The sequence below is a fragment of the Trichoderma harzianum genome (assembly GCF_003025095.1).
Source record: "Trichoderma harzianum CBS 226.95 unplaced genomic scaffold M431scaffold_1, whole genome shotgun sequence".
NCBI classification, from domain to species: domain Eukaryota; kingdom Fungi; phylum Ascomycota; class Sordariomycetes; order Hypocreales; family Hypocreaceae; genus Trichoderma; species Trichoderma harzianum.
In genome coordinates, this window is record NW_020209249.1 from 3,202,012 (window position 1) to 3,229,564 (window position 27,553).

The following is a 27,553-nucleotide window of genomic DNA, read 5'->3' on the forward strand; positions in this document are numbered from 1 at the left end:
AGTGCGTGCGTGTACGACCATATCGCGGAGGCGTTACATGTCCGAAATCCATAATATTGGCTCTGGAGATGAGTTGCTTGATGTTTTATAATGACTCGTACGATAAGGAGACATTTGTGTGGAAATATCGAATAGGGGCATCCCTATTATCAAAGTTTGGTCCTATGATTCCTTAAGGATGCAAAGGCGAGTCGGGAGGACAGCCAGTGCCTGTGGCTTGCCCGAAAAATAGATCGAGAGAGCCACTTGGTTCTTTTAATGAAGCTAGGCATCTATGTCTGGATGCATACGAAATGCCTAGCCAATAACTGTTAGCAGCCTTCTACCAGATGGGGCCTATCTTGACCTCACTGATCTTCCTCACCAGTATGACATCTGGCATCACGTTCAGAGAGAGTTGAGTAAGTTTATGAAGCTTCTCTTCAACACGATCAAAGTCATACTAAAAGAACTATTAACGCTAATATTCTTCATCTGTGATTCAGATTCATGTGATATATACTAGACACCATGTTACGAAACCACGAATACAAGTAACACAAACACTTAGCTCTTTGCAAACTCCGCTATTATCTCCGCCACCACGCTCGTCAGCTCATCCGGCATCGACAAGTACGGACTATGCGAAGCCTCCAAGGACCTAATGATCCATTCGACCCCCGACTGAGCAAGCAAGCCATCCTGCGCCGCAAGAGGCAACGCGCCGTCCTGAAGACAGCGAATGTACGCGCGACGGCCATCATACACATTATCTAGCCAGCCAACTGCAGCAGGTTTCGATTGCACTGACAGCGCAGACTGTGACGTTAAACTTGCTATCATGGTTTTGGCTAGTTCGGGAGAGACGTCGTGGTAAAACGTCTCTATCTCGTTCCTCGTGTATGTGACGCCTTCGGATTCGAGCTGGCGGACAGTTTAGCACATTATCATGATACAGATACAGCACGTTACTTGACAAAACTAAACATAGGAGAGAAGAAGCAAAAGGGAGTTCAACTTACTTTACTTGTATCAACCCATGGTGACCATGCCCCTCCACCCCTCATCTCAAGAATCGACTTCTCCGGCGCGGTCATAAGAGCTGCGATGCAAATAATCCCGATGATGCCTCCCTTCAAGCCTCGAGCTTCTCGGCCTCGTTTGTCCAGACCGGCAATGACTCCCGATCCAACCACACCGCCATATGAATGGGCGACGACAACAATGTCCTTGCCTTCGTCGATCTGAGGGATAAGTAGAGATTGCACGTGTGCTATGTCGTCTTGTACGGTGATGCCTGCGTTACCGGCACTGCGGTTTGTAGTTGTTTCAGCAGAGAATCCCGCTGCCTCGAGTGATTGAATGAATAGGTTGAAAGCGGAACCCGGATGATAGGCTCCAGGAATGACGAAGACGTGTGGCTTGGGAGGTGGAATTACAGCCATGGTTACTAGATCAAAGTATTATGCCGTGTATGTTTCCTTAAGGAGAATAGAAAAGATAGAAAGCTCTTTGACTGATATGTGTGTCAAGCTGTTGGCTCCTTTTCAACGTTGGCGAGACGGATTGTGTTTATATACTCCCCCGGTAATTTCTGGTAGCCACTCGGAACTGTTCCGAAACTAGCCATGATTTTATTTTCCATCTTACAGCCTCGGAAAGGGACCCCATGATTAGAACAACGCAGACCATTACGGAGATTTCCCTTGCAGCATCGTAGATTACTAATTGGTGTTTAGTCGAAGCCGGTAAAGATCAACCCACGTCTGTTCATAAATCAGCCAGGTTACCGTCTCACAATGTAAGATTAATAGCCAAAAGTTAGAATCGGACGAGAAATATACAAATCATTAAGCTTAGTATGTAGTCTATTAGTTATGGCTAGAGATGAATTAGAGATTACATCCTTTTCGAACACTTTGACAGAGAATACATAATTGATTCATCTGTTCCTCAGTTTAAAGGAAACTATTGACCAAAACTAAGATAGCAAGAGATGTTGTGATTTCATTGTGAAGATTCGCACCAACTCGCACGAAACCTCCTGCTGCATGCTTCCCTCTTTGGCACAAATTACCTGATCTAGGTGTTCCCAAAATACATACTCGCCGCTAGATGATAACGATAGAAAGTCCGAGTCATTCCTCTATGATCAGCCAATGTAAGCTTAGTTGCTCTGTAAGTCTCGCGGCTTGAGTGATTTTAGGTTAAGTCTGTCAGGAGTCCCGTCATAGGGTCTACCGCTAGCAACCCAAACCAACTGTATTTCGTTTAGTCTCCACCGCGTTTATCTTGTCTAGTGAGGTTACATAATACGAGGAAAGTATTGTCAACTCCAACTCCATGTCTCTCGCATTCTCCCTTGTCAAAGTACAAACAACAGGTTGATCATAATTAGTATTATAAACTCGCCATGTATTAGGCTAAAAAGGATATAATTCTGTGTTGAAGTCTCTTCGCAACTTAATAGTGTCTAACACTGGGTCAACTTCCTTTTAGGTTATAGCTTACACCTGAATGGATGAAAAGAAGGGAGAAGGGTGTCATAGGGTGTCAACACAAACGTTCAAGTGAAATCCAGTCTAAACTGAGTAACCGATACATACCATGGAAGATTGCTTTGACTTAGGAAATATGGAGCTTACAAACTAACAAGTCGTATTTACAAATCATGCCGACTTCGTGTATGAAAAACTATAATTGGTTTACAACTACCCTTGATCGAAAACCTACCCATTACAGCAACTTCATACATTTGACCTCTCGTATTGCAAAGGATCCAGCCAGCTTCTAGTAAGCTAGTTAAGGCTGGAGATTAAGTGATTAAGTGAGCATCAAATAGACGGTATATCTCTTTGAGCTACTCTGAGAGCGAAGTTGCTCGTCATAGCCAGTAAATATGTTCGCCCTTTGGTATTGTACATCACTTTGCTGATTTCTAAAAAACTTAGTGAAGTCGAGAATTTGATTGAGCATTGATCAGGCAGTCACATCTCCTCGTTAACTACAAGTCATTGTATATGGTGACATTGAGCGTCTTCATAATCTCCCGTATGTAAGCATATGTCAGCACCATAAGCTATACCGCCTCTATTAACCCTAGGTAGACGGAGCAAAGAGATCCCCCGTGTCTATACCGCATTCTCCGAAATCTCAATACTATGCTCAAGTTGATAGCATCGTCTATATTATTTACATTATGTGGAGATCCATCGGGAACCAAATTGCGCCGCCCAATGTACCCGTCTAAGAAAGCAACTTCACCACGTCCGCCATTCTCGTCTCATTAGACTTTTTCGCTTTGTCCTTTTCTTGAAACGCCTTGGTGACTAGGTCGCGCTTCTCCTGCTGGACATCCAGCACACGCTCCTCAATAGTATTTTCCATAACGAGACGCCAAATCTTCGTCTCGCGTCTTTGGCCGAGACGGTGTACTCGATCAACGGCTTGGTCTTCGATTGCTGGCGCCCACCCTATGAGAGTACAAGTAAGTATAGACACATAATGGGATGTAAGCATGGGGGGATGCCAACGAAGCAAAGACTTACAACTGTCGGATAAAATGACTGTATCCGCGGAAACAAGGTTAAGCCCCACGCTGCAAACCGCTAGACTGGCTAGCAAAATGCGCGTATCTGAATCATTGTCAAGAGCATCGATGGCCTGATCTCGTCTATCTGTAATCATGCTTCCATCAATCCTGCAATACTTCAAACCAGCACCTTGCAGCTGCTTCTCCACAATGTCGAGGAATGATGTCCATTGTGAGAAGATGACAATTTTCGAGCCGTCATTCTTCAATGTGGCTCGAATAATCTGCAGCATTGCCTCTGTCTTTGAGCTCTGCTCTTCGGTATCAAAGTTCTTGTCAAACGTTCCTTCTGGGGCTGGCTCTAGGAGACTGTCTTCTGTCAGCGGGTTGCGGCACATGGGGCATTTGTGCTGTAGCTCAATTGCCCTGGAGATGCAGTGGCGACAGAACACATGCTGGCAGTTTGTAATCACTGGGTTAGTAGGCAAGTCGTAGCAGATTGCGCACTCTTCCTGACTGTCAATGTACAGCCGAAGGGCTTCTTGCAACAGTGCGCGGTTTTTCTCGGTCAGGGGTACAACATCTTGGTCTTTGAGCATCTGCATTAGATCATTAATCCGTTCTCTGCATAGAGTCCAGTGGTTGCATCTACAACACATCAGCAAGCAGCATCAAACTATGAGCAGGTGACTTACGACTGTCGAAGCCGAAGAAGGCGCTCCAAGACGTTTTGGAAGCGGCCCTTCTGTCCAGTTTGCGATCTGGCTTGGTATTCCTCCAGCACGCCCCTGGCCTCTGATCTACAAGTGAGTTAGTGCCAAATCCATAAACCAAGAGGCAAAAAAAGATGTAGTTGACATACAATAGAGCGTCGTATTTGGCCTGTTCTTCTGGGTGGAAGGTAATTCGGTGGAGGTACTCTGTCTTCTTGGGAAGTTTGAGGTCGACAAATTTCATGTCTTTCCTACGTCGCAGGCAGATGTCCTGCATCAAAGATTGCAAAAGGGCTTCCCCACTGCGATCACCCATCATCAGTTTGCGCGAGATCGCATTGCCAAATATCTCTGGCTGCTCAATGCCTCCGGTGATATGCAGAAACTTGACCAGAGATTGGAGATCCTTGACGGAATTAACACTGATGATTGGTTAGTATATCGAGACAATGAGAATAATCAAAGACCAATTGTAACATGGGACTCACATTGGAGTTCCAGTCAGCACCCAGCGGGACTGGGCGTGGAGCTCGCAGGCTGCCAGAGCCGCCTTGGTCTTGACGTTCCTTATTGTGTGTCCTTCATCAAGCACAACTCGCCGCCAGTTCTTCTTTTGGCTCAAGAGAGTTTTGCTGACGCCGGGGTCCAGTTCCTTGGCAAGTGTGCCATAGCTAGTAATGACAACGTCGTATCCCTCCAGCTCTTCAGCTGCCACTTTCTTGGCACCGTGATATATCAGGATACTGGGTTGATGTTCCTCTTTCACGTGCCTTCGAATTTGCTGCTCCCAGTTGCTCATCACACTAACGGGAGCAACTATTAGCGTTGAACCAGGACCACCGGTGAGGATTAAGCTGATGATTTGGAGCGTCTTTCCCAAACCCATATCGTCCGCAAGAATACCGCCTGAGAAGAGCGTTGGTGGCTTGGAGGTGATGAATTCCGAGGCGACATTCCAAAATCGGCCTTTGTTGTCGCGCCTCCACAACTGGGTTACTGTATCCGAACCCACAGCGGGAAGTTTGGGGCTCTCTTTCGATTGCATCCAAGCCAGGCCCTTTTTACGCGCTGTTAGTTCTGATTTGACGCAACTAAGGACTAACAAAGAATAATAAGCAAGGTTTCGTGTAGACATACCTGTAGCTGATACAGCAGGAGAGTAGACTTGAGCTGACTGGGTTGTTCGGCCTGCGGCATCTTGGACAGCTCATCCTCGCCCATTGCCAGGGTCTTGATGGCGTCACCGCCTTTGCGGAACTCGACTGCATCGCTGGACTGGAGGATTTCCTCGAGTGATACTTCGGGAACCGCCTGACTAGTGTCGAAGCCAGCTGTTGATCTGCTTTGAGATAGCCCAAGCACTACCCTACGTGCCTCGGCTTCCTTTCTGGTCTTCTTCAGCTGGGTAGCCTTGACAAACTTGTCTGCCTTTAGAGCAGTCTCGATCCTGGTCCGCTCTGCAGGATCACTTGGCCCGTAAAAGGACAATCTTATGGGACAATCGTAGTAGGCCTTTTCTCCTATGATTTGGCCTTCCACGGTGAGATCTCCAGAGTCCTATTCCGCATTGGCTTAGACCTAAAGAGGCGGTGTTTAGGGACGCCAAACTTACAATGTAGTGGGCGAGCTTCTCAACAATTGTGCGAGGCAAGTGGCCTATTTGCTGGTGGAGCACGTTGTCTATTCGGATAGCATTTTTGTCATACTGTTTGCGTATTAGCTCTGTTACTTGATGATGCCAAACTAGCTGTTATACTTGATGCATACCCGATTTTCCGGCTCTCTGCGACACAAGACGGCCTCGCCAGGCGAAGCATATCCATCATAGTACCTCACACCGACGATTTTGCCATCTTTATACAAAAAGAATTAGCATTCTATTGAAACAAATGAACTGCGGGAAGAAACGAACCAAAAGTGCCATAAAATTCTTTGTCGGCTGTGTCGTCGTCTTGTGTCAAGTCCAGATAGTCTGGCTCTTGTGTGGCCGCTGGATAAGCAAATGATTGGCCCCTCTGAGATGCATAATTCAGAACAGGAGGTGCCCGAGAACGGTGTGAAGAAGATACAGCCGGTCGTTTGCGAACTGGCTCAGGGGAATCTCCTGTGAGATCAATGAACTCGGCGGCGGCACGCTTGCGACGAGGCATGTTGCTGTAACGAGAATGAATGCTTTTAAATAGATGCTATGAAAGGCAGAAATTTTAATTTGAAAGAGAGGAGTTTTGATGTCTGAGTCTGCTGAAGGGAAATAAATTTCTAGAGCTGAGCATCTCTATCAATTTGATTCTTCTCAAGCTGCTAAATTCTATAATTATGGCAGGTCCGCCAGTTGACTTCGCGTCCCGTTTAGTGATAGCCAATTACGAGTACGAGACTGCAAACGCGAGGTCATGTGACGTGCAAGATACCAGCAAGCAGCGAGCAATCCGACAGGCCGAGCATGTCACTCCGACTTTTGGCAGCTCTCGTACCATTTTTGTAAGCAATATGGAGCACAGGCGCCTTAGTTCATCTCTAGTCGGGCATCCACACAATCATGTCCCACGCATGGAGGGAATCAACACATCAATACAAGTACAGCTCCCTTATGATACACTCCCTACCGTCTAATACAGCTTGTCTCGTGTTTTTTATGCCTGTGAATCATCACAATCACCGTGACTAAGCAGCCAGAATACCGTAATACCTCCGTAACCCCCATAAAAAGTGCGCCGAGATCCGTCACCACCAAGCACTCGACTGTCCCCAATTAGGTCTAGCCGAAATCACGCCATCGATGGCTCTCCAGAACAAGAGCCAGAATATCAACGACATGCGTCCAACCTTGCTTTTCTTTCAACTACACTCTTTCTTCTTGCTACAGCAGGGCAGACGAGCTTGTATGCGATGAGGCGTTTCATTCAGTACCAAAAATGCTGTGCTTCGCTATATATCCGTCGCTGAGGACCGCTTCTTCTCCGCCATGGATGAACATGGCAGATGCTACCCAACGACACCCAGAACCATGAACTAAAACAATACAGGCAACAAGACGATTATGAGAAAGACATCACAAAACCAACGCCAACACGCCGCTTCCTATGAACCCGATGCACACGCTGCCAAGTCTGCTGCTTGCTACTCCTTGACCAGGCGACCATACATCGAAAAGTACATGCAGCCGGGCACATGGCTTCGCTTGCCAGTCTTTTCATCAAAGATGTGGCAGCCTTCCCTTGCTACGTTGGGGGGAGTATACACTGAAGAAGTTGTTTAGTTGGGTCCAGCACAAGTGTCTTGAGGCCACGATGCAACTTACAATGCAGTGAGACAGCGAAGTCGCTGCCACGGTTGGAGACTCTATGGAGGCCGAGCTCGTCGGCCATGTATGTCACTTGGTTCTCCTTATATGTCTTCTCGGAGATGACAGTCATCGGTCCCTCGGGCTCGTCCTTCTCTGGGAAGGCGTAGCGAGTCTCAGTGAGATCGCCGCGAAGAATCTTCATGACGCAGTGCGCGTTTCCGTGGTCGTGGATGGGGCTTCCCTTTCCTGGGGACCAGACGAGTACAAGCTAGTTGGCTTCTTGTCAATACACTGGATGCACCTGGATGGGTGAAGGTTTCGAGACATGACCTACCAGGTTGCTTTTGCCATTTCCCTCATCGACGAGGTTACGAGTGTATCCTCTGCTGCCGTCGCCAAATGCATACTTGGACCACTTCATGTCATTGCCATCATAGTCGCGCATGAGCTCCATCAGGAAGCCGACGTCGACATCGTCAGACGTCAAGCCCGACGACGGGCCAAGGGCGTTCTTGAGCGCCAGCACGAGTTCTTCGAAGCGATCCCCCTTGTGCGCTACGACGTCGCCGACGCCACCGAGCGCTTGGCTGCTAGACACAACGTTGACGGTCATGATTGATGGTATCTTTTGATGGTGGCTATAGAGGATGGATTGTATAAGGAGGTATGCTATGAGGGATCTAACGAATGGGCAATACAGAACGATACGACGGGTGCATTTATCAAGATCTCAGAGATACGCAACGAAAAGCGACACACCGACTGGGGGCGGGGATGGCCGGTGTCTCTCGTGTCTGGTCAGCTGAGCGAAACCCCCGACGGAGGGTAGTGCAACCGGTGTCGGCCTGTCAAAATCCTCGTTGACTCTCAAGCCACACGAAAGAAAAAAGGGCAATGGTGGATGATCGCCTGTACGAGCAACGGCAAACGGGGAACGGGTACACCTGGCAACTATCGGTGGATTAGGCCGCGCAAGTTTTGCACAATCTGGTTGGACGGCCAGGCGCTAGGAGCGCACAATGGCCAGCCAGAGTTTAGGCGGTGCAGCGAACTGCTGACGCGCAGCCTCAGAGATAACATGAGATTGCTACGAAATGATGACGACCGGACATTGTCAGATTCACGAAACCCCGATTCTGGACGTGGTCACTTTGCACCTGGACTTGGATTTACAGCCTGGAATGTCACAGGTCTCACGAGAGGCTCTACGATAGGGACCCGAGCATCGAACTGAGACGAATGTTCAGATTTTTGGTGACCAGACGGACAGTATCCGCCAAGCGTGGGGCTTCGTGAAACCTGGTACATGCTCGGAGCAGTAGCGTCGTGCTAAGGGAAAAAGTTCAAGGGAACCTTGAGGGATGTTCAGTGACTGGTTGCGATATGCGAATGGAAAGGGGGTTGGCAGAAGATCTAGAACTCTGTGCTCTCCTTCTTCGTTATCGCCTTATCTGCCCCTGAGCTGTCAATAATTTGTTATATCTGAATTGATTGTAATTTTTTTTGTTTGCAAGAAACGCAGACCTTGCCAATCTATGTATATGTCTTATATTGGTGGCGCTGTTCCACTTATAAGATAAGATGCGGGACGGACGGAGAACGGAGTACAAAGGTACAAGATTCAAGACACAAAATGACGGCAGCGGCTCGGGGTTCTCCGACATCCGCCGCCGACACCCGCGCTCTCGGTACATGTAACTTTCGGTCACTCGGCACACGGATCTTAGAGAGGAAGAAGACCAGTCAAGTCAATATAGAGTTGAATACGGAGTAGGTGGACACGGAATGTGCTTTTCGAGTTCCACAAATTATGGCCAAGCTTTTCAATAGGAGTTTGCTTGTGCTCCACCGAGTACTGTAACTGCTATGGTTGAGGCTTGGCTTCACCCGCATTGACCGAAGGATCTTTCATCTGATATTGTGAGACAGTGTGGGTTGGACTTTGCTGATTGAGCAAGTTTTCCTCGGCTCACGAGCCAGTCTGGCAGAGTGCACGGACAAAGAAATTTAAAAAAAAAAAAAAAAAAAAAAAAAAAAAAATTTTTAAAAAAAAAAAATAACTTTTATTAATTATATTTAAAAAACATATTAAAATTAATAATTATAATTAAAAAAAAAAAAAAAAAAAAAAAAAAATTTTGAAAAGAAAAAAGAAAATATACACATCGTACAGTAATGCATGGCTGCTGCTGTTACAAGGTGGATTGCGGTGATATCTGATGTACTTGATGGAGAACTAGGGACCGACTGCCACATAAAGAACGGAACTGCTGGGCTGGGCTTATGTGCCCAGAGTATGCCATGTGGGCGACGATGAGATGCCAATTGGATTGCATTCCCAAAAGAGTCCTTATCTTCGGTATAATATCCATATCCATCTGGTTCGTGATGCACCTCGGGAGTAAAAGATATTTAACCCTGGACTTATATTGACGTTGTTGGTGAATATAAACAAATCATACCTACCCGTAGCTATACGAAGCATACCGATGGCGATAAAATTAAATTCATAAAGCTATTTGAACCCTTCAACCTCAATTGCGACAGTCATCTAAGTCATGGTGAAGCTGTTGCATAGGCCATCTCGTATCTTACCTTGATCACAAAAGCCGTAACTTGACTCGTAATAGGAGAGCGGAGAGCTGCAGTCCCCATTGTGTAATGTCCTTCCACTTGCCGAATCGAGTTTATCTCCAACTTCATTCACAATCTATTCTTACAAAAATCCCAAAACCATCGTCATCACGGACATCATCACCACCGCCATGCATCCGCTCCCCTCTTACCCGATGCCGCAATAACCGTATAAGACAACCAAACAATCCCAAAGACATATTTCAGCTCGGCACTTCCATCCAGCATTCATCATCACAAACCCGCATCTCGGCCCGTCGCCCAAACAGAACAAAAAAGCAGCCCTGATCAGCCATATCCATCTCCACCGACAGCCGGCCCCCATCACGCCCCGATGCCGAGCTTTCCCCAGATTCGCAGCCGCCAAAAGAGCGAATAGCGGCGGCCCATGTGAATCATGTTTGCACGTCAGAAGGGCTGAGCAGCAAAAAAAAAAAAAAACTGGATTTGCAGCTGCTAGGTAATCTTCTAGAAATCCGATATTGGTGGATCCCGGTTCATCGCAGGTGAAGGGAAGAGAAAAAAAAAGGGTCTTCCGTACCTGGACGGCCGGCTGGCCGGTGCATCATCTGACTAGGGGGCGAACAAACCAATTAGTCAAAGAAAATTCTTTTGCCTCCAATAGCCATGACTAGAAGGTTTATATAACGGCAGACCGGCAACTTGATCCATTCACATGAAAAGAGAGAATCAATTCAATTCATTACATCTCAGCTTTTGCCCCTATTCCCGGAAAAGTAAATCCTTCGGCTCACTCATTCCGATCCGACGAACCGCTGCATCTTGCATCCCTTTGGTGGCTTACACACAAACAACATAACGTCATAGCGAGCGCCCCGAATACCGAGAGGGCTATGCCTAAAGCAATAGTCTCAAGACATTCATAAATACGACCATTGGACGACGACTTCAAATTTTTATTAACATCAATCGAAGTTTCAGTGCTCTTTCAATTACCAGTTTGAATTACATTTTGGTCTCATTGGAGACTCTCCATCATGATGGCGACTACAACAGCCAGGCCGGCAGATGCTCAGCTCGGAACAATAACCGAGAAGCCGCCACAGCCAGAAAACAATGCCAACAACAACGACGACAACAACGACAGCAGTAGCGATGATGATGCCAACACTCCCGATACTCCAGATACTCCATGCCCCTCAAAATCAAGACCCTGCAAAAATAACCGCGGCTGGCGCAAAATCGTCCGCAACTTTACCCCATCGTAAGTCTCACCTACACGCTCTCAGCTCTCGCTTACACCCAATACAACCACCCATTCCTCAAAGAAAAAATCAAACCCATCATTTGAACTCAATATCAACTAACACAATAATTCCCAAAGATGGTTCGCCGTAAACATGGGCACGGGCATCGTCTCCATCCTCCTCTTCAACCTCCCCTGGAACGGATACTGGCTGCACATCATCTCCTACATCTTCTTCGCCTTGAACATCCTACTCTTCACCATCTTCTGCATCATCTCGCTACTACGATATACGCTCTACCCCGAGATCTGGATGGCCATGATTTCACATCCTGCACAGTCCTTGTTCCTGGGCTGCTTCCCCATGGGCTTTGCCAGTAAGTCACCTCCCATCTCATCTCATCTCAACACCAATAAACCAACCAACTAACTCTCCCCCCAGCCATCATCAACATGATGATCTTCGCCTGCGCCCAATGGGGCCCCTGGCTCATCTACCTCGCCTGGGCATTCTGGTGGATCGACGTCCTGATCTCAATGGCAACCTGCATCTCCATGCCCTTCATCGTCATGCACCGCCACCGCCCCGGCCTCGACAAGACAACTGCAACCCTCCTCCTCCCCATCGTCCCCGCCGTCGTCGCCGCCGCCACGGGCGGCATCGTCGCCGACGCCCTGCCCTCCGCCTCCCACGCCTACGCAACGCTCATCGTCTCCTACGTCCTCTGGGGCATCGGCCAGGCCCTCTCCGGCTGCGTCATGGCCCTCTACTTCCACCGCCTGACCATCCACTCCCTCCCCCCTCGGGAAGTCATCGTCTCCGTCTTCCTCCCCGTGGGACCCCTCGGCCAAGGAGGGTTCGGCATCCAGCAGCTCGGTAAAGTCGCCCTCAAGGTGATTCCCCAGACGGAAATGTTCCACGTCGCTGGTGTTGATCCCACTCGCGGCGCAGAGTTTCTGTACTTCCTCGGCATCTTCTTCGGCATCGTCATGTGGGGGTTCGCCCTGGCTTGGGTCTGCTTCGCACTCATCAGCCTCAGGACCACGCGCCAGTTCCCCTTCAACATGGGCTGGTGGGGATTCACTTTCCCGCTCGGCGTATGGGGTACTTGCACCAATGCCCTGTGGAAGAATCTGGGCAGCGAGTTTTTCAAATATGCAACCATGGTGAGTTGCCTTCCCTCTCTCTGTGTCTGTATGACCTGTCTTGTGGAAAACGTCCATCTAACCCACTGTCTTACTAGATCATCTCTCTTACTGTCGTCCTCCTCTGGATTCTCGTCAGTCTGAGGACTTTGCAGCTCGTCATCACGGGCGAAATGTTCTTCGCTCCCTGCCTCAAGGACCTCCGCGAGAAGGAAGAGCCTCCCACCGACAGCGAAACTGTTTGAGCATTACTTTTTCTTTCTTTTTTTTTTACAAGTATTTTCTAATCTAGCATCATCATTGGGACACCGGGTAAAGGGTCACAAAAGCATGAGTCATCGGAGTACACAATTAGAGTGTTTTCAACAAAACTTTCTTTTGGCATTATTATTGTTATAAGAAGCATTTAACATGGGCAATGGCGCAACGGGTGCAGGTTATGGAGCACGATGATTGGTGATTTGGCAGCGTCAAGGCGATACAGATTTTCAGGTACCCTAGACTAATACGCAAAAATGCACATTGAATACAGTATCAAAAGTATTGCTTCAGAATGGGAGACGTAATTGACATGCTTCTTACAATGCTCACTCGCCTGTCTATCCTCTCTTCTAGTCAAACAAGAATTCTTTCGAAAAGAATTGCTCTCCGATATGTAAAAATACATTTTGTCCAGTTACCTAAGCCACCTTGCGTATGCCCAGCGAATCCTCTCCAGGGCCTTTGCTTGAATGTGCACCCCCTTGACATTCGCAAGGTCGTCCAGATCCTCCAAAAACTCCTTCTGTATGTTATCTGGCATCAGCTTGCTCGCCAGATTACGAAGCACGTGAACCTCGCATAGCAAAAGGCCGTGGTCCTTGTAGGACAAGACATTGTTCTCCGTTGGTCTCGCCTCGGATAAGATACGGTCAATGTTTCGAAGGATGCGAATGGCCTTGCCAGAGGCTTTGCTATGACGCCGTCCAGATCGGCCGCCAAAGATGCTGCGGAAGTACTGGAAGACGCCAAAGGAAACAAATACACCAGGGGTCAGTCCCACAAAGCCAAAAACCAGCTCTTGGCTCTTGAGGAGCGAATCAATGCCAGTCATGGCCACTTCGAGGTCAACCTTTGTCTTCTGAACCTGGATTAAGAGAGATCGGACGAGATCGCCCCGGACAGCACCGACAAAGGGGCGTCTCAGGTCTTGCTCGTAGGCTCGAAGAACCGGGGTCACATCGCCCTCAGCCACTTTGGAGCGAATGTCTGCGATTTGGGATTCGGTGATGGATGAACCACCAACAGCAAAGTGAGGCTTATCGGTGGCAAAGTCGACGACCATTCGCTCCAGGCTCTCTCGGTCGGCCTTGAGGCTGTCTCTGCTCATAATGGCAATTTCACTCGTCTCATCGTGCCGAATCGTCTTGATGACCTTTTCGGTTGGCTCAACGACCCAATGAATCCAGAAATCTCGCAGCGTGCTTCCAAAATCCGTGATCCATTGGATAATATCTGCTTTGCGGTTGACCAAGATCTTGAGAATGGTAGTAGAAGACGTAAGACCTATGAGAGTCGGCAGCCAGTATCGAATAATAACCGGCGGCCGACCATTTTCATTAGCCAGCGTCTGCATGGCGTTGATATGTTGGGGTAGCGTCTTGTCAATTATCTGAAGCAGTCGGCGAGCCAGGGTGCTTGGGCGATAGGGAGTCATGTCTTCCTCGACATGCACGGATAGCTCAGCGTCTTCTTCGACACCGGCAAACACCTTTTCCTCAAAGTCATGAATATTGGCTTCCAGGCTGCATGCCTCCTTGAGAACCATGTCCATCAATGCTACGCTGCGCTCAACGACCCCCTTAAGGTCTTCATGATCCTGCGCCCCAGCTCTCTCATCATCGTGGCCCAGCTGAAGGCCTTCATCCATGAGCACTCCGAGACCGCTGGCTGTCATTTCCCTCAGCTTTCGTAGGTGCGCCTGTTTGCGCCTAGCCTCGGCTCGACATAGAGCAACGGGCGAGAGCACTTTTCGCTGTATGTTGGCAAATGAGTGCTCCCGAATACTGTCTCGAACAACGCCGTAGAATCTGCTCCATGGCTGTGAGAAGGTGGATCTTGTAGACTCGACAAGCTCGGCCGAAGCCTCTGCCGCAGACAAAGAGCGTAATCGTGCCCGGCTGGCTTGGTATATGTCATGCGACCACGCCCACAGCCGGAGAGGAGATGTCTGTACCGCGTAGATACTGCTATAGCTGTAGGAGCTCAAGACTCCGTCCCAATACCACAAATCATCGCTCAACGGGACAATGCGATCAACCAGCGTGTTGAGAATAGCTCCATAGACCTGAACCGTCGCTTTGGAGACAAGCAGCCACTCGATTTCGTTCTCATACGGTGTCTTGGTTTGTGCATAAGCCCCGCCTGCGGTGCCATGGCCCTTATTCGCTATCGCAGGAATGCCTGATTCGTCGAGGAGGAGTTTAACACGTTCGAGAGAGAGTAGCGGCTGAGAAGACGAGGTGGTGCTCAGTGAGCGAATGATGCCCAGCAGACGGTCCAGGTGCGGAACGTCCAGCGCCTCTGTGACGGCAAAGGGGTGCCCAACTTCGGAAACTCCATCTTCAGAAGCCTCTTCGGATAGGACAGGGAGACGGTCGAGGTAGGCATCCAGTCGCCGCACTTGACTGTTGCAAAGAGATTAGCAAAGTCAGCACACACAAGATAGGAATAGCAGTAGCTCGCTCTAGAAGCTGTTGGAGGGGGCCGCAAACTCACTCGGCAACCAGCGACATGGTTTAAAATTGTATGAGCCGATGAAACGATCAGACAAGCGAACGGTCCGGCTGTCTCGACCAGGGCTAGGTTAACCTTGCTGAATCTGCATCGATCTGGGCTGGAGCTGGACCAGGTTGCGGGTGGAGTCGAATCCGGAGGTGCTTGGACGATAGTCAGACCATCACACCACAGGCAGCGTCCGGAATTACAGCTGGCCGAGAGTAAACAGGTAACAGGTGGGCGCGGCTAGTATTATCGATCCATCCGCGGTTTGCTGCTCTGCGAGAGGAGGAGAAGAGAGGAGGAGGAGGAGCTTCTGCGTGGGGCAGTTTGTGCCCGAATTTTTCCTGAGCTCCAGAATATGGAAACGCCGCGATTGATTGTTGGATGGCTCGTACTCGGAGCGACAAACGAACAGCTCACGTCATGCACAGGAATAGGGGGAAGAGGATGAAGCTAATGTCGAGATGTTGAGATGATGGAGGGGATGAGGCGAGAATGGCTGAGCAGAATTGCGTATTCTCTTATTGGGGTGCTGATATGTTTAACTGTCCAGTGGCTCGTTGGAGCTGCAATTGGCTGTGATGTCACTACTGTCGCCTGCGATAAGTACCATAGCGTGCTAAAAACCACTTGAGTGGCCACTGTAGAATTTAATGCCCTTGATGAGATCATAGACAGCTCCAGTAGTTGCAACCTCAAAAATCAAACTGGACCCCAAAATTTGGAATACTATTACTGTAAGCGCGCGTACATACAGCACATGGGCACTTGATGGCAATATCCAGCGTCAGGCTCTTCTACATGGAACCCCTTTGTAGATCTGCCCCATCCAATTACCAGGTCTCCGATAAAAAAGCTGCCCAAAGTGGCGGGTGCATGTCGCTCGCGTGTTTACTGTAGCCCTGCCTATATCCAAAAGAAGATGCATGGGCAAAGTATGTAGTACAGCACCCCTAGCGCCTTGTTTAAGATAAAATTAAATGAAATAAATAAAAAAGCAAAGTAAAACTTGAGAATGCCGCAAGCTGCCTCACAAAAGATGCCGAGCGGCGGCCGCTACTACCACGCATGTGGAAGCGGTCAGTGCCAAAGACGAGCAAATGGGGTCAGCAAAGCATCAAGATCAGATCAGAAGGCAAAAGAGAGCTAGCTAAGTTTGTATGGGCTCGTATGTACGAGATGAGAGAGATTGTGTGTGTACGGAGTTGTGTGTGTGTGTGTGTGTGCTCATCGCGAGAACGAAGCACCAAGCCACACAAATTCGCCCAGATTTGTCTCACCCCGATGCGAATACGAATGCGGCCCATGCAGGAACACCCTCCCGCCACAGCCTATCACAGCGCATCAGCGCCCAACCACGGCCTATCACGCCGCAGCAATTGCGCGAGGCTGCGCGGGCCGTGGGTGGCTCCGATTCGATTCGCACGCATTTGAATCCCCAGAGCACGGAAACTCTTGTTCCCTTGTGGGCTCATTGCTAGGGTCCATTTTTCCTTAGCACTCGCAATGTTTCTTTTTGGCCACACAAGTCCATCTCCTGACTAGCCAGTTAGCACGGCCAATGAAAGCCTCCAAACTCTGCGAACCGACGATAAAAATCTCCCTTCTCGCCCCCACTGCTAGTCCCCTAATACGCTTGTCCTTTCCTCAAGCTCATCTCCTTATCTACACCAGTCTTCCGCTCCTTTGTTTCTGGGAGCTTTTCCTTTCTTTCCCACATCCCCTCAGCAAGTTTGGAAGATATCTCAGCAGCATCTCACCAATTGGGCCTCAACCATGGACGTGGCGTAAGTGAGCCGCGTTTGCAACTGGCCCGGCAGTTTTTCTAACCCGCAACTTTTGATAGGAGCGCGACTTTCACCGCGTTGAATCAAACGCAGGGCTACTTCAACGTCCTCGAAGAAGTTGGCAAATACAATGTTCAGCTCAACTACTTTGAGCGCCTCTGGGCTGTACGTTTTTGCACTCTCTGCTGTTTTTTCTTTCACGAACCCGAGAATAAAGACTGACTCGAAGTTTCCAGGCTTGGTACCTGTTCATGCAAAATGACACTCTGGCCACCGGCATCATGAGCTTCGTCATGCACGAGGTCATCTACTTCGGCCGCTGCATTCCCTTCATGATCATGGACAAGATCCCCTACTTCCACAAATACAAGATTCAGTCTCAAAAGATCCCGACCCTCAAAGAACAGTGGGACTGCGCCGCCATCGTCCTCATCAGCCACTTCACCGCCGAACTGCCTCAGATCTGGTTCTTCCACCCCATCGCCACCTACTTCGGCATGGACTACGGCATTCCGTTCCCCTCGCTCTTCACCATGGCCTGGCAGATTGCCATCCTCTTCGTCATGGAGGATACCTGGCACTACTGGTTCCACCGCGCTCTTCACTATGGCCCTCTCTACAGGAGCATCCACAAGATGCACCACCTGTACTCTGCTCCCTTTGGCTTGGCTGCCGAGTACGCTTCGCCCATTGAGACTGGTCTCCTCGGAATTGGCGTTGTCGGATCTCCCATCCTTCTCCTTGCCATCACCGGCGAGCTCCACCTGCTCACCATGTACGTCTGGATCACCCTCCGTCTTCTTCAGGCCATCGATGCCCACAGCGGCTACGACTTCCCCTGGAGCTTGCGCCACTTCCTGCCCGTCTGGGCCGGTGCCGACCACCACGACATGCACCACGAGAAGTTCATTGGCAACTACGCTTCCAGCTTCCGCTGGTGGGACTACATGCTCGACACCGAGGCTGGTGCCGATGCCCACAAGAGACGCCGTGAGAAGAAGTTGGCCCAGATCAAGGCCAAGAAGGCTCAGTAAACGGGCTTGGGTTCGTCCGACTTGTTTCACCAGAATTAATGGAGACGACCCAATTTTTCAAACCGACAATGAAAACGGAGGCACGATGTGAGAAATGCACATACTTGATGACAACAAAAAAAGAAGGATTAGATTAATAAGTCAGCTATGGCCTGGCTGCGGCAGCCTCCGAGATGGCAATGGCATTAACTGGCGTTGGGGGGAGTGGCGTGAGCATGACCTTCTTTAATATTTTGTATATATACGAACTTTGCGCACACCCTAGACATATACTTAATACAGCTCAACGTCAGTTCCATGGTTAAAATTACGCTTCCTGCCTGTCCTTGTAAACCAACATGATCATTGTTTAGGTAGCCATACAAGAGGCATGGCCAGTAATAATTTACACGTACCTTAAAATGCAACTCGCGGGGGATGGTGACCCACTCGTTATGTAAGCGAACTGGAGCTTCAGCTAGAATATTTTCTTACAATAAATTTTGCAGCCTTGAATCCATCTTTCTTCAGCATCCTCTCAATGTTACCAACAAGCTACGTTGCTGTTTGAGCACGAATGACAGACATGGTAATGGTAAAGCTACCAGAGGTCGAGATTTCAAGTGACTCGATCATTGGCCTTTGATTCAAGGTCCTAGCCGTCGCATCGAGGGACATGCACGTCACGCCAAGTCTGCTTCATTCATGGATATACTACAACCGATCCGCTATTCTTTTGCTCCTTTTCCGCTGAAAAAAAGAAGAATCAATCACAGCTACAGCTACAGCGACAGACAACTTGAGCATCAAACGTTTGCATATTATTCATGCTGCCACTTGCCCTGACAGCCACCGCCATACTAGCTCTGGCAACTGAGACGTCTCCCCATACGTTTTTCGGTACTCGTTCAGGGCAAACAACAAGCTCGCGATTCCGATTAAGCCGGAGCGTCAATTGCCATCCTCTTGCCGAAAGGCGGGAGGTGCATAGTTGAGGCTTGACTTTGTGGATCCAACATGATTTCTCCAATATGACAGCCGGTGTAAAAAATATAAACAACCCCAGTGCGCCGTTGCGATAGATTTTAAAATACCCTTCCTTTGTGCTTGGTGGATTCCCCCTTCCTAGAAAAAAAAAAGCCCGTGATGTGCTATTGATATTCAAACTCGTATAATCATCCACCTGCGCTCACTTCAGCACCGTATGCGCGCCACGAGCAGCCAGGAACTGCTCCGCAGAGCTCTGAGGCAGTGTTCTGATCAACCCAAACACTTCCTTGTTGTGATACCGTAGTCGAGTCTTGGGATCCAAATAAGGCGCCGGAAGGCCCGTAATATCGCAGTAGTGCTTCGAATGTGCTAATGACGGCGCCGACTCAATATTTGTGTACGTCGCGTTCGGGGCCGACACAGCTCCAGCCCCTCCCACAGGCGGCTTCAACGTCTTCTCCAGCACGAGCTTCGACAAGCTACGCGAAGCCTGCGCAAGGTTCGGCGGCGGCGGGTTCCCATTGGTGCTTGTGGCCGGCGTCGAGGTGCCACTGGTCGAGAGGCCATCGTCGGCCGCGGGGGTCGCATCGCCGCTGACGTCTTGCGGTGTCGCGAGGGCAGAGGCCTCTCGTTTCGACGCGTCGCCTACGATGGCTTTGAGGTTCTTGTTTCGGCGCTGGTTGGGCTTCCAATTGGGGTTGCGGAAGTTCTTGTGGATGGAGTGGATGTCGAGCTGTTCGAGCAGCTGGATATGCGCGAGCTGCGCTTCTGTTGGGGCGGCCATGGCGGGATGGGATGTGGTATCGATCGGGATATAGGAGATTGTATAGATGAATTGGGAATTGGTGTTTGTGGTGACTTTTTGGAGAGATTATTGATGAGGCGGAATGATCAGGCAACTGATGAAGGGATCGGCTGGCCAAGGTCAGAGCCTCCTAGCCTTGGAACACTGCTTAGTCATGGGCGTGATGCTCTCGCTGAGCTCACCGAGGGACCTGATAGCGCGCTGTAATCAAGTACAAGGTACAGGCGGAAGTGCTGCTAACTGAGAGCCCCTCCATCTTGTCTCTTTGATCTCATCAACAACCATCCATCGAGGAACTGCGGAAGCCTTTCTGTTGAGATATGGTATTTATTAAAATCATACATGGATATTTGATCGCGGAGTTGCTGATTCAAGTGCAGGAGAGCCCACACGAGCACCAGCAGAACCTGCTGCTTTCGCGCATCATCACAAACGTGGTATGGCCATCCACTACGAAGACTGGCATGAGGCTTCGGCTAATGAGTGCAGGAAAAACTAAATGAAGCCATCGTTGTGATGAACAAGAGCCTTCAGGTAAGGATGATTGTCATGTATCCATTATGCTGTCCTGTTTACCAATGCGGCGCAGGAGATTAATGTCCAAAACATGAACGTGGAGCTCGTTGCCCAGATGTTCAAAAACTACCAGTCCAACGTCTTGTTTCATCTTGAAGGTACGTTACTCTTGAGATGCAATGAGTGAGTGCTCTCAAAAAGATGCTAATTGTATATAATAGCCACGGATAATTTGAAGCCTCCTTCATGATGTGATGCAAATGATCTTAGGTGTATTGGTTATGACATTTTTGTTGTTGGGTGATATATAGAGAGAGACAGGATGGCGGTGTTCAAAATACCAAGATGTATACGACGAATATGAATTAATAAAAAAAGAAGAAAAAAAAGAAACAAAAATTCCTTTTAAATGACTAAATATACTTTGATCATTGTAAAAAGAACCTGGCAATATCATTAGAGGGCTATCCATTTCGTCTTCATACGGTGCTGCACATACTCGTGTACTGCTACTTGCGTTGCCTGTCTCAAAGCCCGTGAGGCGACCAAAAGAAACGTCCGACGCGCTTGCGTTTAGCGGCATGGACCCGCGCCAATGCATTTGCCCGTCATCAGCCTTGCAGCCTCGCGATTATCCATTGAACCTTTTCAAGCTCGGCAACGTCTTCAGATCCCCCAATTGGCCATCATCCAAAACTGCCATCCATCAAAATCCGCCCACGTCCATCGAAATCCTCTCCTCCCCAACATGGTCCCTGCTTAGACCTTGTGAGAGCTACGTCCTGCAACTCCTGCGATAACTCCCTTCCGACGAAATCATAATCATGGCTCCCTCTGCCATCGACGACCGAGTGCCCCAGGCACCGCACGAAAAGACATATCCGCCGGCCAAGATCTTCCCCGTCAAGGAAACCAAGTTTGAAAAGTTCGTCGAGCCCCAGACCGACGGCTACAAGAGAGCGCTGGAGCAGCCCGGCAATGCTGCCATCGTGATAGATAATGGTGAGCTGTCGCACCGGCTCGGAAGACCTAGGGAAGGGGGACTGACAGTCTGTAGGATCCTCCGCCGTTCGAGCAGGATGGTCGTTCGAGTCTGCGCCCCGGATAAACATACCGCCCATCATGGCCAAGTACCGCGACAGAAAGCTTGCAAAGACCTTTTCCTTTGCCGGCTCAGACTGCTACGCTGATACGACGGCACGAGGCCATATCCGAAACGCATTCGAGGCCGGCACCGGCATCATAAGTAACTGGGATGTGGCAGAGCATGTCCTAGATTACGTCTTTCTGAAGCTGGGCATGAACGATGCCAGCGGCTCAATTGATGTTCCCGTGGTGATGACAGAAGCTGTCGCAAACCTGCCTTATTCAAGGAAATGCAAGTCAAATCCAAGCTCAAATGGAAGACTGGCCACCAAGAGATTTCAATTGGCTAACATTTTGCCCTACATCTAGCAATGACCGAGATCATTTTCGAATGCTATGGCGCACCATCCCTCGCCTACGGTATCGACTCGCTCTTCTCGTATAGGCATAACAATGGAAAGACGGGACTGGTCGTGTCTTCTTCCCATACATCTACTCACATAATACCAGTTTACAACTCAAAAGCGGTCCTTTCTCAAGCCACAAGACTGAACTGGGGTGGTTACCATAACGCCGAGTATCTGTTGAAGCTGATAAGGTTGAAGTACCCTTCCTTTACAGGCAAACTCAACTCTTCACAAGCAGAGCACATGATACAGGATCATTTCTATGTCTCCAAGGATTATGACAACGAGATTCGCGATTATCTTGACTGGAATGGCCTGGAAGATCGAGATATTGTCATCCAATATCCCTTTACAGAGGAGGTGATTGTTCAAAAGAGCCAGGAAGAGCTGGATCGAATCGCAGAGCGCAAAAAGGAGAGCGGGAGAAGATTACAGGAGCAAGCTGCCAAGATGAGACTCGAAAAGCTCATTAAGAAGGAACAAGATTTGGAGTACTACAAGAACCTGCAGGGTCGGTTAGTCGACGAGACGAAGAAGGAAACGCGGCGTCTGCTTGATAGTCACGATATCAAAGATGAGGGCCAGCTGGAAAAGATCATCAAGGAGCTGGAGAAGTCAATCAAGAAGGCCCGCACCAAGGATGTTGGAGGCGATCCAGAAGAGGAGCAAGAACAACCCGATTTCAGCCTCTTGGAAATTCCAGACGAGGAACTCGACGAAGCACAAATAAAGCAAAAGCGGCAGCAACGTCTTCTTAAATCTAACCACGAAGCTCGAGCTCGTGCCAAGGCTGAAAAGGAGGCAGAGAAAGCCCGCATCGCTGAGGCGGAACGGCTCGACCAGGAGCGTCGTGAGAATGATTTAGACGGATGGCTTGACAAGAAGCACCAAGCCTTGCAGAACACACTCCAAAAGATCAAGGAGCGCGATAGGTTGAAGCAAGACTTGGGTAACCGCAAGTCTCTCGCATCCCAGATCCGCATGAAGAGCATCGCCAACCTCGCATCCGACAACCCGACGAAGAAGAGGCGGCGCGGTGGTGACGACGACAACTTTGGTGCCAACGATGACGACTGGGGCGTCTATCGCCAGATTGCGGTGGGAGACAACAGCGATGAAGAGCAAGAGGAGGAAGATCTCGCTTCGACCTTGAAAACGCTGGAGCAGGATCTACTCAAGTACGACCCCAACTTTACCTACGAAAACACCCAGGAGGCGCAAACCGTCTGGTCCAAGTCTCTACTCCACGCCTTTACGCGCGGCCCGCGGCCCATCGATCCGGCTTCCCAGGCAGAGCTGCACCAGATCCATCTCAACGTCGAGCGCATCCGCGTGCCCGAGGTCGTCTTCCGGCCTTCCATCGCGGGCGTCGACCAGGCCGGCATCATTGAGATTGCAGGTGACGTGCTCACGCAGCGCCTGGGAAGTTTGCCCAACCGCGATGACTTCCTCAAGGACATTTTTCTCACGGGCGGCAACACCTTGTTCCGCAACTTTGACGACCGCGTGCGAGACGGCTTGAGGGCCTTGCTGCCGGCGGATTCGCCGCTCCATGTGCGCCGGGCTGAGGATGCGTTGTTGGATGCTTGGAAGGGCGCTGCTGGGTGGGTTGGGTCGTCGGCTTGGAAGACGGCGGCGATAACGAGGGAGGAGTACCAGGAAAAGGGGGCGGAGTATATCAAGGTGAGTTTTGTCCTGTCTCTTTGCCTCTTTGTGTTTCTTCAAGTATGTTTTTACTAACCACTCTTGATTTATGTAGGAACACGACATGGGCAACTCATACGCGTGAAAATGTTTGGATGGGGGAGTCAATTCATAGTTTCACCTTTTTTTAACGTCTCGGTAGTTTTTAATATGCTTCCATTTATTCGGGTATTTTCCATTTTCAACATCCAGATCATTCCATCACACGTAACAAGTAGGAAAAAGGAACCCCCTGTTTCTCCACCATTAGTTTTCCTCCAAGTTCGCCCATCACACGCAACAAGTAGAAAAAAGAACCACCTGTTTCTCTACCATCAATGTCCTCCAAGTTCGCCATCCTATATTATTTCGTAAGCATCATAGCACATGGCCAAAGCACTCGCTTTGCCTCTCATTATAAAATCATAAACATGCCGTGTTCTCATAAGCAACCATTCTCCTGTTTTATTTTTTCTCTTAAAAAAAGGTCTTCTACATTCGATTCGGTATTTCCGCTTCACACACACATATCCCCTCCCAATCACACACACACACAACCCAATATTGATATCACTAAGAAAATTCCCACAACGAAAACACAACAGATAAAGGAAAAGGGGGTTATAAAATTGCCCAAGTCACACGCCCTCTATAGAGACACATCAAGAGAGGATCGAGGGGACATAGACACAAAGGAAACCAAGAAATAAAAAAAAGTGTGCGATGAAAAAAAAAGGATAATTTCATATTAGAAACACAAAAATGGTCTCTTTCTCCCGGAACGCCACACCCATCGATTTAAAGAACCCCCCTTTCCTTAATTAAGAAACAAACAAATAGAAAAAAACAAAGCTGCGTCTGGATTATATCTGCACATACAACGCGATGACAGCCCTCAAACGCCACCAACAAGAACTAGCCCTTTAAAATGAAAGAATAGAGGAAGAATAGACAAACGCTTTCTTGGTCACCAAGTAGGTAGTTTTTTCTTTTTTTAAAATCCAGCCTCGGTCAAGCTCTTGTTTCTAGGGCTGGCTTGGTCGTTCTTCTGGGTTCAATGACCTGTTCAAGTCGTCTGCAGTGGGACGAGGAGTGTTATCCTGCTCGCCTGCCGGGTCAGTCTTGAAAGGCGGGCTAGGGTATGTCTGCGACCGCTCGACCATCTGCTCCTGGGCAGCGAGGCCAGCGACGGCCTGTGCGACGGCCTCGAGAGGGGTGCCGACGCCAGAGTTGCTGCTGTTGGTAGCCTGCGGTGGCGGGGGCGGCTGGTGGTGCTGCTGATGCTGCTGCTGGTGGTGCTCAGGGACGCTGGGCGGAGGAGGCGCGGCAGACGAGGGCTGCGAGAGGTTGACGTTGGGAGGGGGCGGTGGGAATTCTCCCTGGGTATCAAGCAGTCGGGACTGGAGGTGGATCACATATTCGCGGAGCGCGTAGTTTTCGGATTGCATCGACTTGTACGAGTGCTCCAAGTCGGCCAGGTCGCGAACTTGCTGCTCCAGCTTCTTGATGTAGCCCTCCTTGCGCTGTCTAAAAGCTCGCTGTAAGAAGAATACTAGTCAGCAATTGTGACGCCATTAATGCGAATTGGGCATGTTTTGGGTTCAACCCAGGCGCTTGCGGGTAGCTCATCCACATAGGGACGCGATGGCGATGCGCAATGGCTTGATGCAAGTCATGCGAACCAATCCGAGCGTTGCCGGCGCCGTCTCCTCGGCTGACCAATCCGGCATTACCCAGCAATAGCCCGGACAGCGCCAGCGCCATCGCCAAGTGAATTAGAACAAGGACGAAGCTGAAACCAAGACAAACTCACCTGTGCAGCTCTGTTCTGGGCGGCGCGCTTGGACTGCGACAGCTCGCGCTTCGCCTTGCGGCCATCAGCGGGATTGGAGTCGTCCATGGACATTTGCTGCGGCGGCGCGGGGGCCAGGGGCACAGCCGAAGGTCCGGGACCAGCAGGGCCAGGGCTGTGGCCGGCGGGAGGCACCATGGGCATCATGTTGGCAGCGGGCGCGTGGCCGACGGAAGCTCGAAGATCGGGGTGGATGTGCGCTTCAGCGTCTAGCTTGGCGAGAGGGCGGGAGACGTCTTGAGGCGCCAGGACGTCGTATCCATTCGGCGGCCGCGACGGAGCTCGGGGATCGCGCGCGCTCGGGTTTGGCGAGGCGGACGAGGCAGCGGAATCGTGGTTCTGGAGGAGCTCGAGCTGTGCGCGCAAGTGCTGTTCTGGAGAGCCAGCTTGAGTTAGCTCAGCGATCATGAGACGGCGTCCCAGGATGGAGCGACGGCGTTAAGGACGGAGGAAGAGAAAAAGTAGAGGAAGAGGGCCGATGTGTGGTTCAATGGGATGCCAATCGAGGCAAATCAACAAGGGAGAAAATAGTTGGGGCAGATGGTGATGTGGTAAGCGGATCGTGGTGTCGTGTGGTTGTTGTTTTCAAAGCCGCTGGTCCTGGAGCAATGGCAAAGGAGTAATACGGACCGTCGGCGTCTAGGTCGCGCGCCAAGCGGCGTTTGAGAGACGGAATAGGATTTATAAAACCCGGAGGAATCCGACAGAACCAGAAAAGCTGCCGGGAATTTTTCCTCTTTTTTTTTGGAGGACGGCGTTGAGGGGACGAGGCCGAGAACAAGCAGCCGCACAGGTGGTGGATGTTGATGATGCTTATGCTGATGCCGATGCTAGTGGGAGCAGTGCCCTTTTACAGCAACGCCGAGCAGAAGCGCAAGCAACAAGCAAGCACAAGTAGAACCGGAGGGCAGAACCAGGCCGGACCGGGATAGGAACAGGAATAGGAATAGGATGGACACGACGAGGGCAGACAGAGACAGGCCAAGTTCGAGGGAAATCAAGAGCAAAGGAGCAAAAGAGAAAAAGAACTGCTCAACTAACCTTGCGTGTTTGCGCCGTTGGCGGGAGAGCTCTGCATTGCTCGAGGACTCTGACTCAGCATCCGGGACGAGTCGTAGGCAGCTTAAAGAGCGAGGAGAGGCAGATTGAGCTTCGCAGATTTTTGATGACTACTCAGAGGGGGGGGGGCAGAATTGCTGACGTGAAACATGGAAAATCCAAGTGCAAGTCGAGCTGGATGCGACGGGATTATGTAACAGCGGCGTGGCGGGATTGCCTGGGAAAATGGCGTGGCTGGCGGGCTTGTGCTCCGTGCTCCGTACAGTACGGGGTTCGGTTCTTCTTTTCTTTTCTTCTTTGCTTCTCCAGATCCGCCCTTTCTGCCCTTCTTTTTTGCTTCTGCTTTTTTCCTGGCTTGGGTTGTGCACACAAAGTGAATGGGGCTTGATGATGACTGATCGGATTCCGGGACGCGGAAAGGTTGGGTAATGATTTGAGGAGAGCACTAGCGGGAGGGAAAAGAAGACTCGACCTGACCTGACCTGAGTGAATCGAATCAAATCAAATGTCCGGAGAACCGATGCAGGCATGGCATGGCATGGGCACGACCCAAGTACCTACCTGACGGCTGCCTGTGCTCGTGCTGCGTTGTGCTGGAGATGGCGCGGAACCTACGGCTACTTTGAGGGCCTTGCAGCGGAGGCTCAACTGATACCCAAGTCCGCTGCAGATTTACCAAGACACGCCACGTACTGCCCCATCCCTCCCACTTGCCGCTGCTCAACATTGTCAAGTTGCTATGAAGTAGCTACGAAGTACACGGCCGTATTGTCTTAGCACTGTCCCGGGTATCAGGCTCGAGCGGTACTTGGGAGACGATTTGTACCGGACCTCCGTGCCGCATTACTCCTCCACAGTAATGGTGCTTCTGCTGCCACACATACAGTAAGCCGTCAATACCTATTTGAGCCAGTGGTGCCGAGTACGGTGAAGGTGTAGATGACTACAACTGCATAATAAGGGTACATCAACTGTTCTCTATCTCTTGTATCTATACTCGCATACCGTTTCCGTATAATACCGCCCGAACTCGAAAGCAACAGAGATACACAACGTCGACGCGTCTCCTCACCAAAAGACGGCATTGACATCGGCAAC

The 27,553-nt window shown here is 50.0% G+C and overlaps 10 protein-coding genes across 10 annotated transcripts; 4 read left to right on the top strand and 6 right to left on the bottom strand.

Moving 5' to 3' along the window:
• Positions 1-546: 546 nt before the first annotated feature.
• On the bottom strand, positions 547-1,424 carry M431DRAFT_72463 (hypothetical protein; the record flags this gene model as incomplete). Its single annotated transcript, XM_024922028.1, has 2 exons — positions 547-903; positions 1,017-1,424. The coding sequence occupies 2 exons, from the start codon at positions 1,422-1,424 to the stop codon at positions 547-549; spliced, it is 765 nt and encodes a 254-aa protein (XP_024780673.1).
• Positions 1,425-3,002: 1,578 nt separating this feature from the next.
• Positions 3,003-6,506, bottom strand: M431DRAFT_515418 (hypothetical protein). The gene is made up of 9 exons (XM_024920273.1): positions 6,137-6,506; positions 5,992-6,077; positions 5,837-5,929; positions 5,362-5,781; positions 4,713-5,281; positions 4,374-4,646; positions 4,207-4,311; positions 3,528-4,159; positions 3,003-3,452 (listed from the first exon to the last, which is right to left on the bottom strand). The coding sequence occupies exons 1-9, from the start codon at positions 6,372-6,374 to the stop codon at positions 3,226-3,228; spliced, it is 2,643 nt and encodes an 880-aa protein (XP_024780674.1). The 5' UTR covers positions 6,375-6,506; the 3' UTR covers positions 3,003-3,225.
• Positions 6,507-7,141: 635 nt separating this feature from the next.
• Positions 7,142-8,449, bottom strand: M431DRAFT_503170 (hypothetical protein). Its single transcript, XM_024918270.1, has 3 exons — positions 7,845-8,449; positions 7,526-7,778; positions 7,142-7,466 (listed from the first exon to the last, which is right to left on the bottom strand). Exons 1-3 carry the CDS (start codon positions 8,121-8,123, stop codon positions 7,345-7,347), a joined length of 654 nt encoding a protein of 217 aa, XP_024780675.1. The 5' UTR covers positions 8,124-8,449; the 3' UTR covers positions 7,142-7,344.
• Positions 8,450-11,505: 3,056 nt separating this feature from the next.
• On the top strand, positions 11,506-12,742 carry M431DRAFT_72732 (hypothetical protein; the record flags this gene model as incomplete). Its single annotated transcript, XM_024922062.1, has 3 exons — positions 11,506-11,728; positions 11,794-12,518; positions 12,596-12,742. 3 exons carry the CDS (start codon positions 11,506-11,508, stop codon positions 12,740-12,742), a joined length of 1,095 nt encoding a protein of 364 aa, XP_024780676.1.
• Positions 12,743-13,173: 431 nt separating this feature from the next.
• Positions 13,174-15,271, bottom strand: M431DRAFT_489787 (hypothetical protein; the record flags this gene model as incomplete). Its single annotated transcript, XM_024916723.1, has 2 exons — positions 13,174-15,163; positions 15,255-15,271. The coding sequence occupies 2 exons, from the start codon at positions 15,269-15,271 to the stop codon at positions 13,174-13,176; spliced, it is 2,007 nt and encodes a 668-aa protein (XP_024780677.1).
• A 1,534-nt stretch (positions 15,272-16,805) lies between these two features.
• On the top strand, positions 16,806-18,536 carry M431DRAFT_503174 (hypothetical protein). The gene is made up of 3 exons (XM_024918271.1): positions 16,806-17,044; positions 17,104-17,209; positions 17,281-18,536. The coding sequence occupies exons 1-3, from the start codon at positions 17,034-17,036 to the stop codon at positions 18,076-18,078; spliced, it is 915 nt and encodes a 304-aa protein (XP_024780678.1). The 5' UTR covers positions 16,806-17,033; the 3' UTR covers positions 18,079-18,536.
• Positions 18,537-19,246: 710 nt separating this feature from the next.
• M431DRAFT_489789 (hypothetical protein) lies at positions 19,247-19,831 on the bottom strand (the record flags this gene model as incomplete). The annotated part of the gene is made up of 1 exon (XM_024916724.1): positions 19,247-19,831. One exon carries the CDS (start codon positions 19,829-19,831, stop codon positions 19,247-19,249), a length of 585 nt encoding a protein of 194 aa, XP_024780679.1.
• A 310-nt stretch (positions 19,832-20,141) lies between these two features.
• On the top strand, positions 20,142-20,817 carry M431DRAFT_105025 (hypothetical protein). Its single transcript, XM_024911564.1, has 5 exons — positions 20,142-20,175; positions 20,233-20,289; positions 20,342-20,386; positions 20,442-20,526; positions 20,590-20,817. Exons 1-5 carry the CDS (start codon positions 20,173-20,175, stop codon positions 20,616-20,618), a joined length of 219 nt encoding a protein of 72 aa, XP_024780680.1. The 5' UTR covers positions 20,142-20,172; the 3' UTR covers positions 20,619-20,817.
• A 264-nt stretch (positions 20,818-21,081) lies between these two features.
• Positions 21,082-23,766, top strand: M431DRAFT_201657 (hypothetical protein). The gene is made up of 4 exons (XM_024913333.1): positions 21,082-21,370; positions 21,426-21,746; positions 21,824-23,544; positions 23,621-23,766. The coding sequence occupies exons 1-4, from the start codon at positions 21,193-21,195 to the stop codon at positions 23,648-23,650; spliced, it is 2,250 nt and encodes a 749-aa protein (XP_024780681.1). The 5' UTR covers positions 21,082-21,192; the 3' UTR covers positions 23,651-23,766.
• Positions 23,767-24,411: 645 nt separating this feature from the next.
• On the bottom strand, positions 24,412-26,075 carry M431DRAFT_201651 (hypothetical protein). The gene is made up of 2 exons (XM_024913332.1): positions 25,358-26,075; positions 24,412-25,082 (listed from the first exon to the last, which is right to left on the bottom strand). The coding sequence occupies exons 1-2, from the start codon at positions 25,802-25,804 to the stop codon at positions 24,570-24,572; spliced, it is 960 nt and encodes a 319-aa protein (XP_024780682.1). The 5' UTR covers positions 25,805-26,075; the 3' UTR covers positions 24,412-24,569.
• Between the last annotated feature and the right edge of the window lie 1,478 nt (positions 26,076-27,553).

What these genes read in the sequence shown, in the direction of transcription:
- M431DRAFT_515418 (XM_024920273.1), bottom strand. Translation starts at nt 6,374, where the DNA reads ATGCCTCGTCGCAAGCGTGCCGCCGCCGAGTTCATTGATCTCACAGGA. An exon ending in AGAATTTTATGGCACTTTTG is followed by an intron (nt 6,078 to 6,136) that starts GTTCGTTTCTTC and finishes TTTTGTATAAAG; the next exon opens with ATGGCAAAATCGTCGGTGTG. An exon ending in TCCTGCTGTATCAGCTACAG is followed by an intron (nt 5,282 to 5,361) that starts GTATGTCTACAC and finishes GCGCGTAAAAAG; the next exon opens with GGCCTGGCTTGGATGCAATC.
- M431DRAFT_105025 (XM_024911564.1), top strand. An exon ending in CGCGCATCATCACAAACGTG is followed by an intron (nt 20,290 to 20,341) that starts GTATGGCCATCC and finishes TAATGAGTGCAG; the next exon opens with GAAAAACTAAATGAAGCCAT. An exon ending in CGTCTTGTTTCATCTTGAAG is followed by an intron (nt 20,527 to 20,589) that starts GTACGTTACTCT and finishes TGTATATAATAG; the next exon opens with CCACGGATAATTTGAAGCCT.
- M431DRAFT_201657 (XM_024913333.1), top strand. Translation starts at nt 21,193, where the DNA reads ATGGCTCCCTCTGCCATCGACGACCGAGTGCCCCAGGCACCGCACGAA. An exon ending in TGCCATCGTGATAGATAATG is followed by an intron (nt 21,371 to 21,425) that starts GTGAGCTGTCGC and finishes GACAGTCTGTAG; the next exon opens with GATCCTCCGCCGTTCGAGCA. An exon ending in CCTGCCTTATTCAAGGAAAT is followed by an intron (nt 21,747 to 21,823) that starts GCAAGTCAAATC and finishes CCCTACATCTAG; the next exon opens with CAATGACCGAGATCATTTTC.
- M431DRAFT_201651 (XM_024913332.1), bottom strand. Translation starts at nt 25,804, where the DNA reads ATGATCGCTGAGCTAACTCAAGCTGGCTCTCCAGAACAGCACTTGCGC. An exon ending in CCCAGAACAGAGCTGCACAG is followed by an intron (nt 25,083 to 25,357) that starts GTGAGTTTGTCT and finishes TTCTTCTTACAG; the next exon opens with CGAGCTTTTAGACAGCGCAA.
- M431DRAFT_503174 (XM_024918271.1), top strand. An exon ending in ACTTTGAGCGCCTCTGGGCT is followed by an intron (nt 17,210 to 17,280) that starts GTACGTTTTTGC and finishes CGAAGTTTCCAG; the next exon opens with GCTTGGTACCTGTTCATGCA.
- M431DRAFT_503170 (XM_024918270.1), bottom strand. Translation starts at nt 8,123, where the DNA reads ATGACCGTCAACGTTGTGTCTAGCAGCCAAGCGCTCGGTGGCGTCGGC. An exon ending in GAAATGGCAAAAGCAACCTG is followed by an intron (nt 7,779 to 7,844) that starts GTAGGTCATGTC and finishes GAAGCCAACTAG; the next exon opens with CTTGTACTCGTCTGGTCCCC. An exon ending in CTTCGCTGTCTCACTGCATT is followed by an intron (nt 7,467 to 7,525) that starts GTAAGTTGCATC and finishes CAACTTCTTCAG; the next exon opens with TGTATACTCCCCCCAACGTA.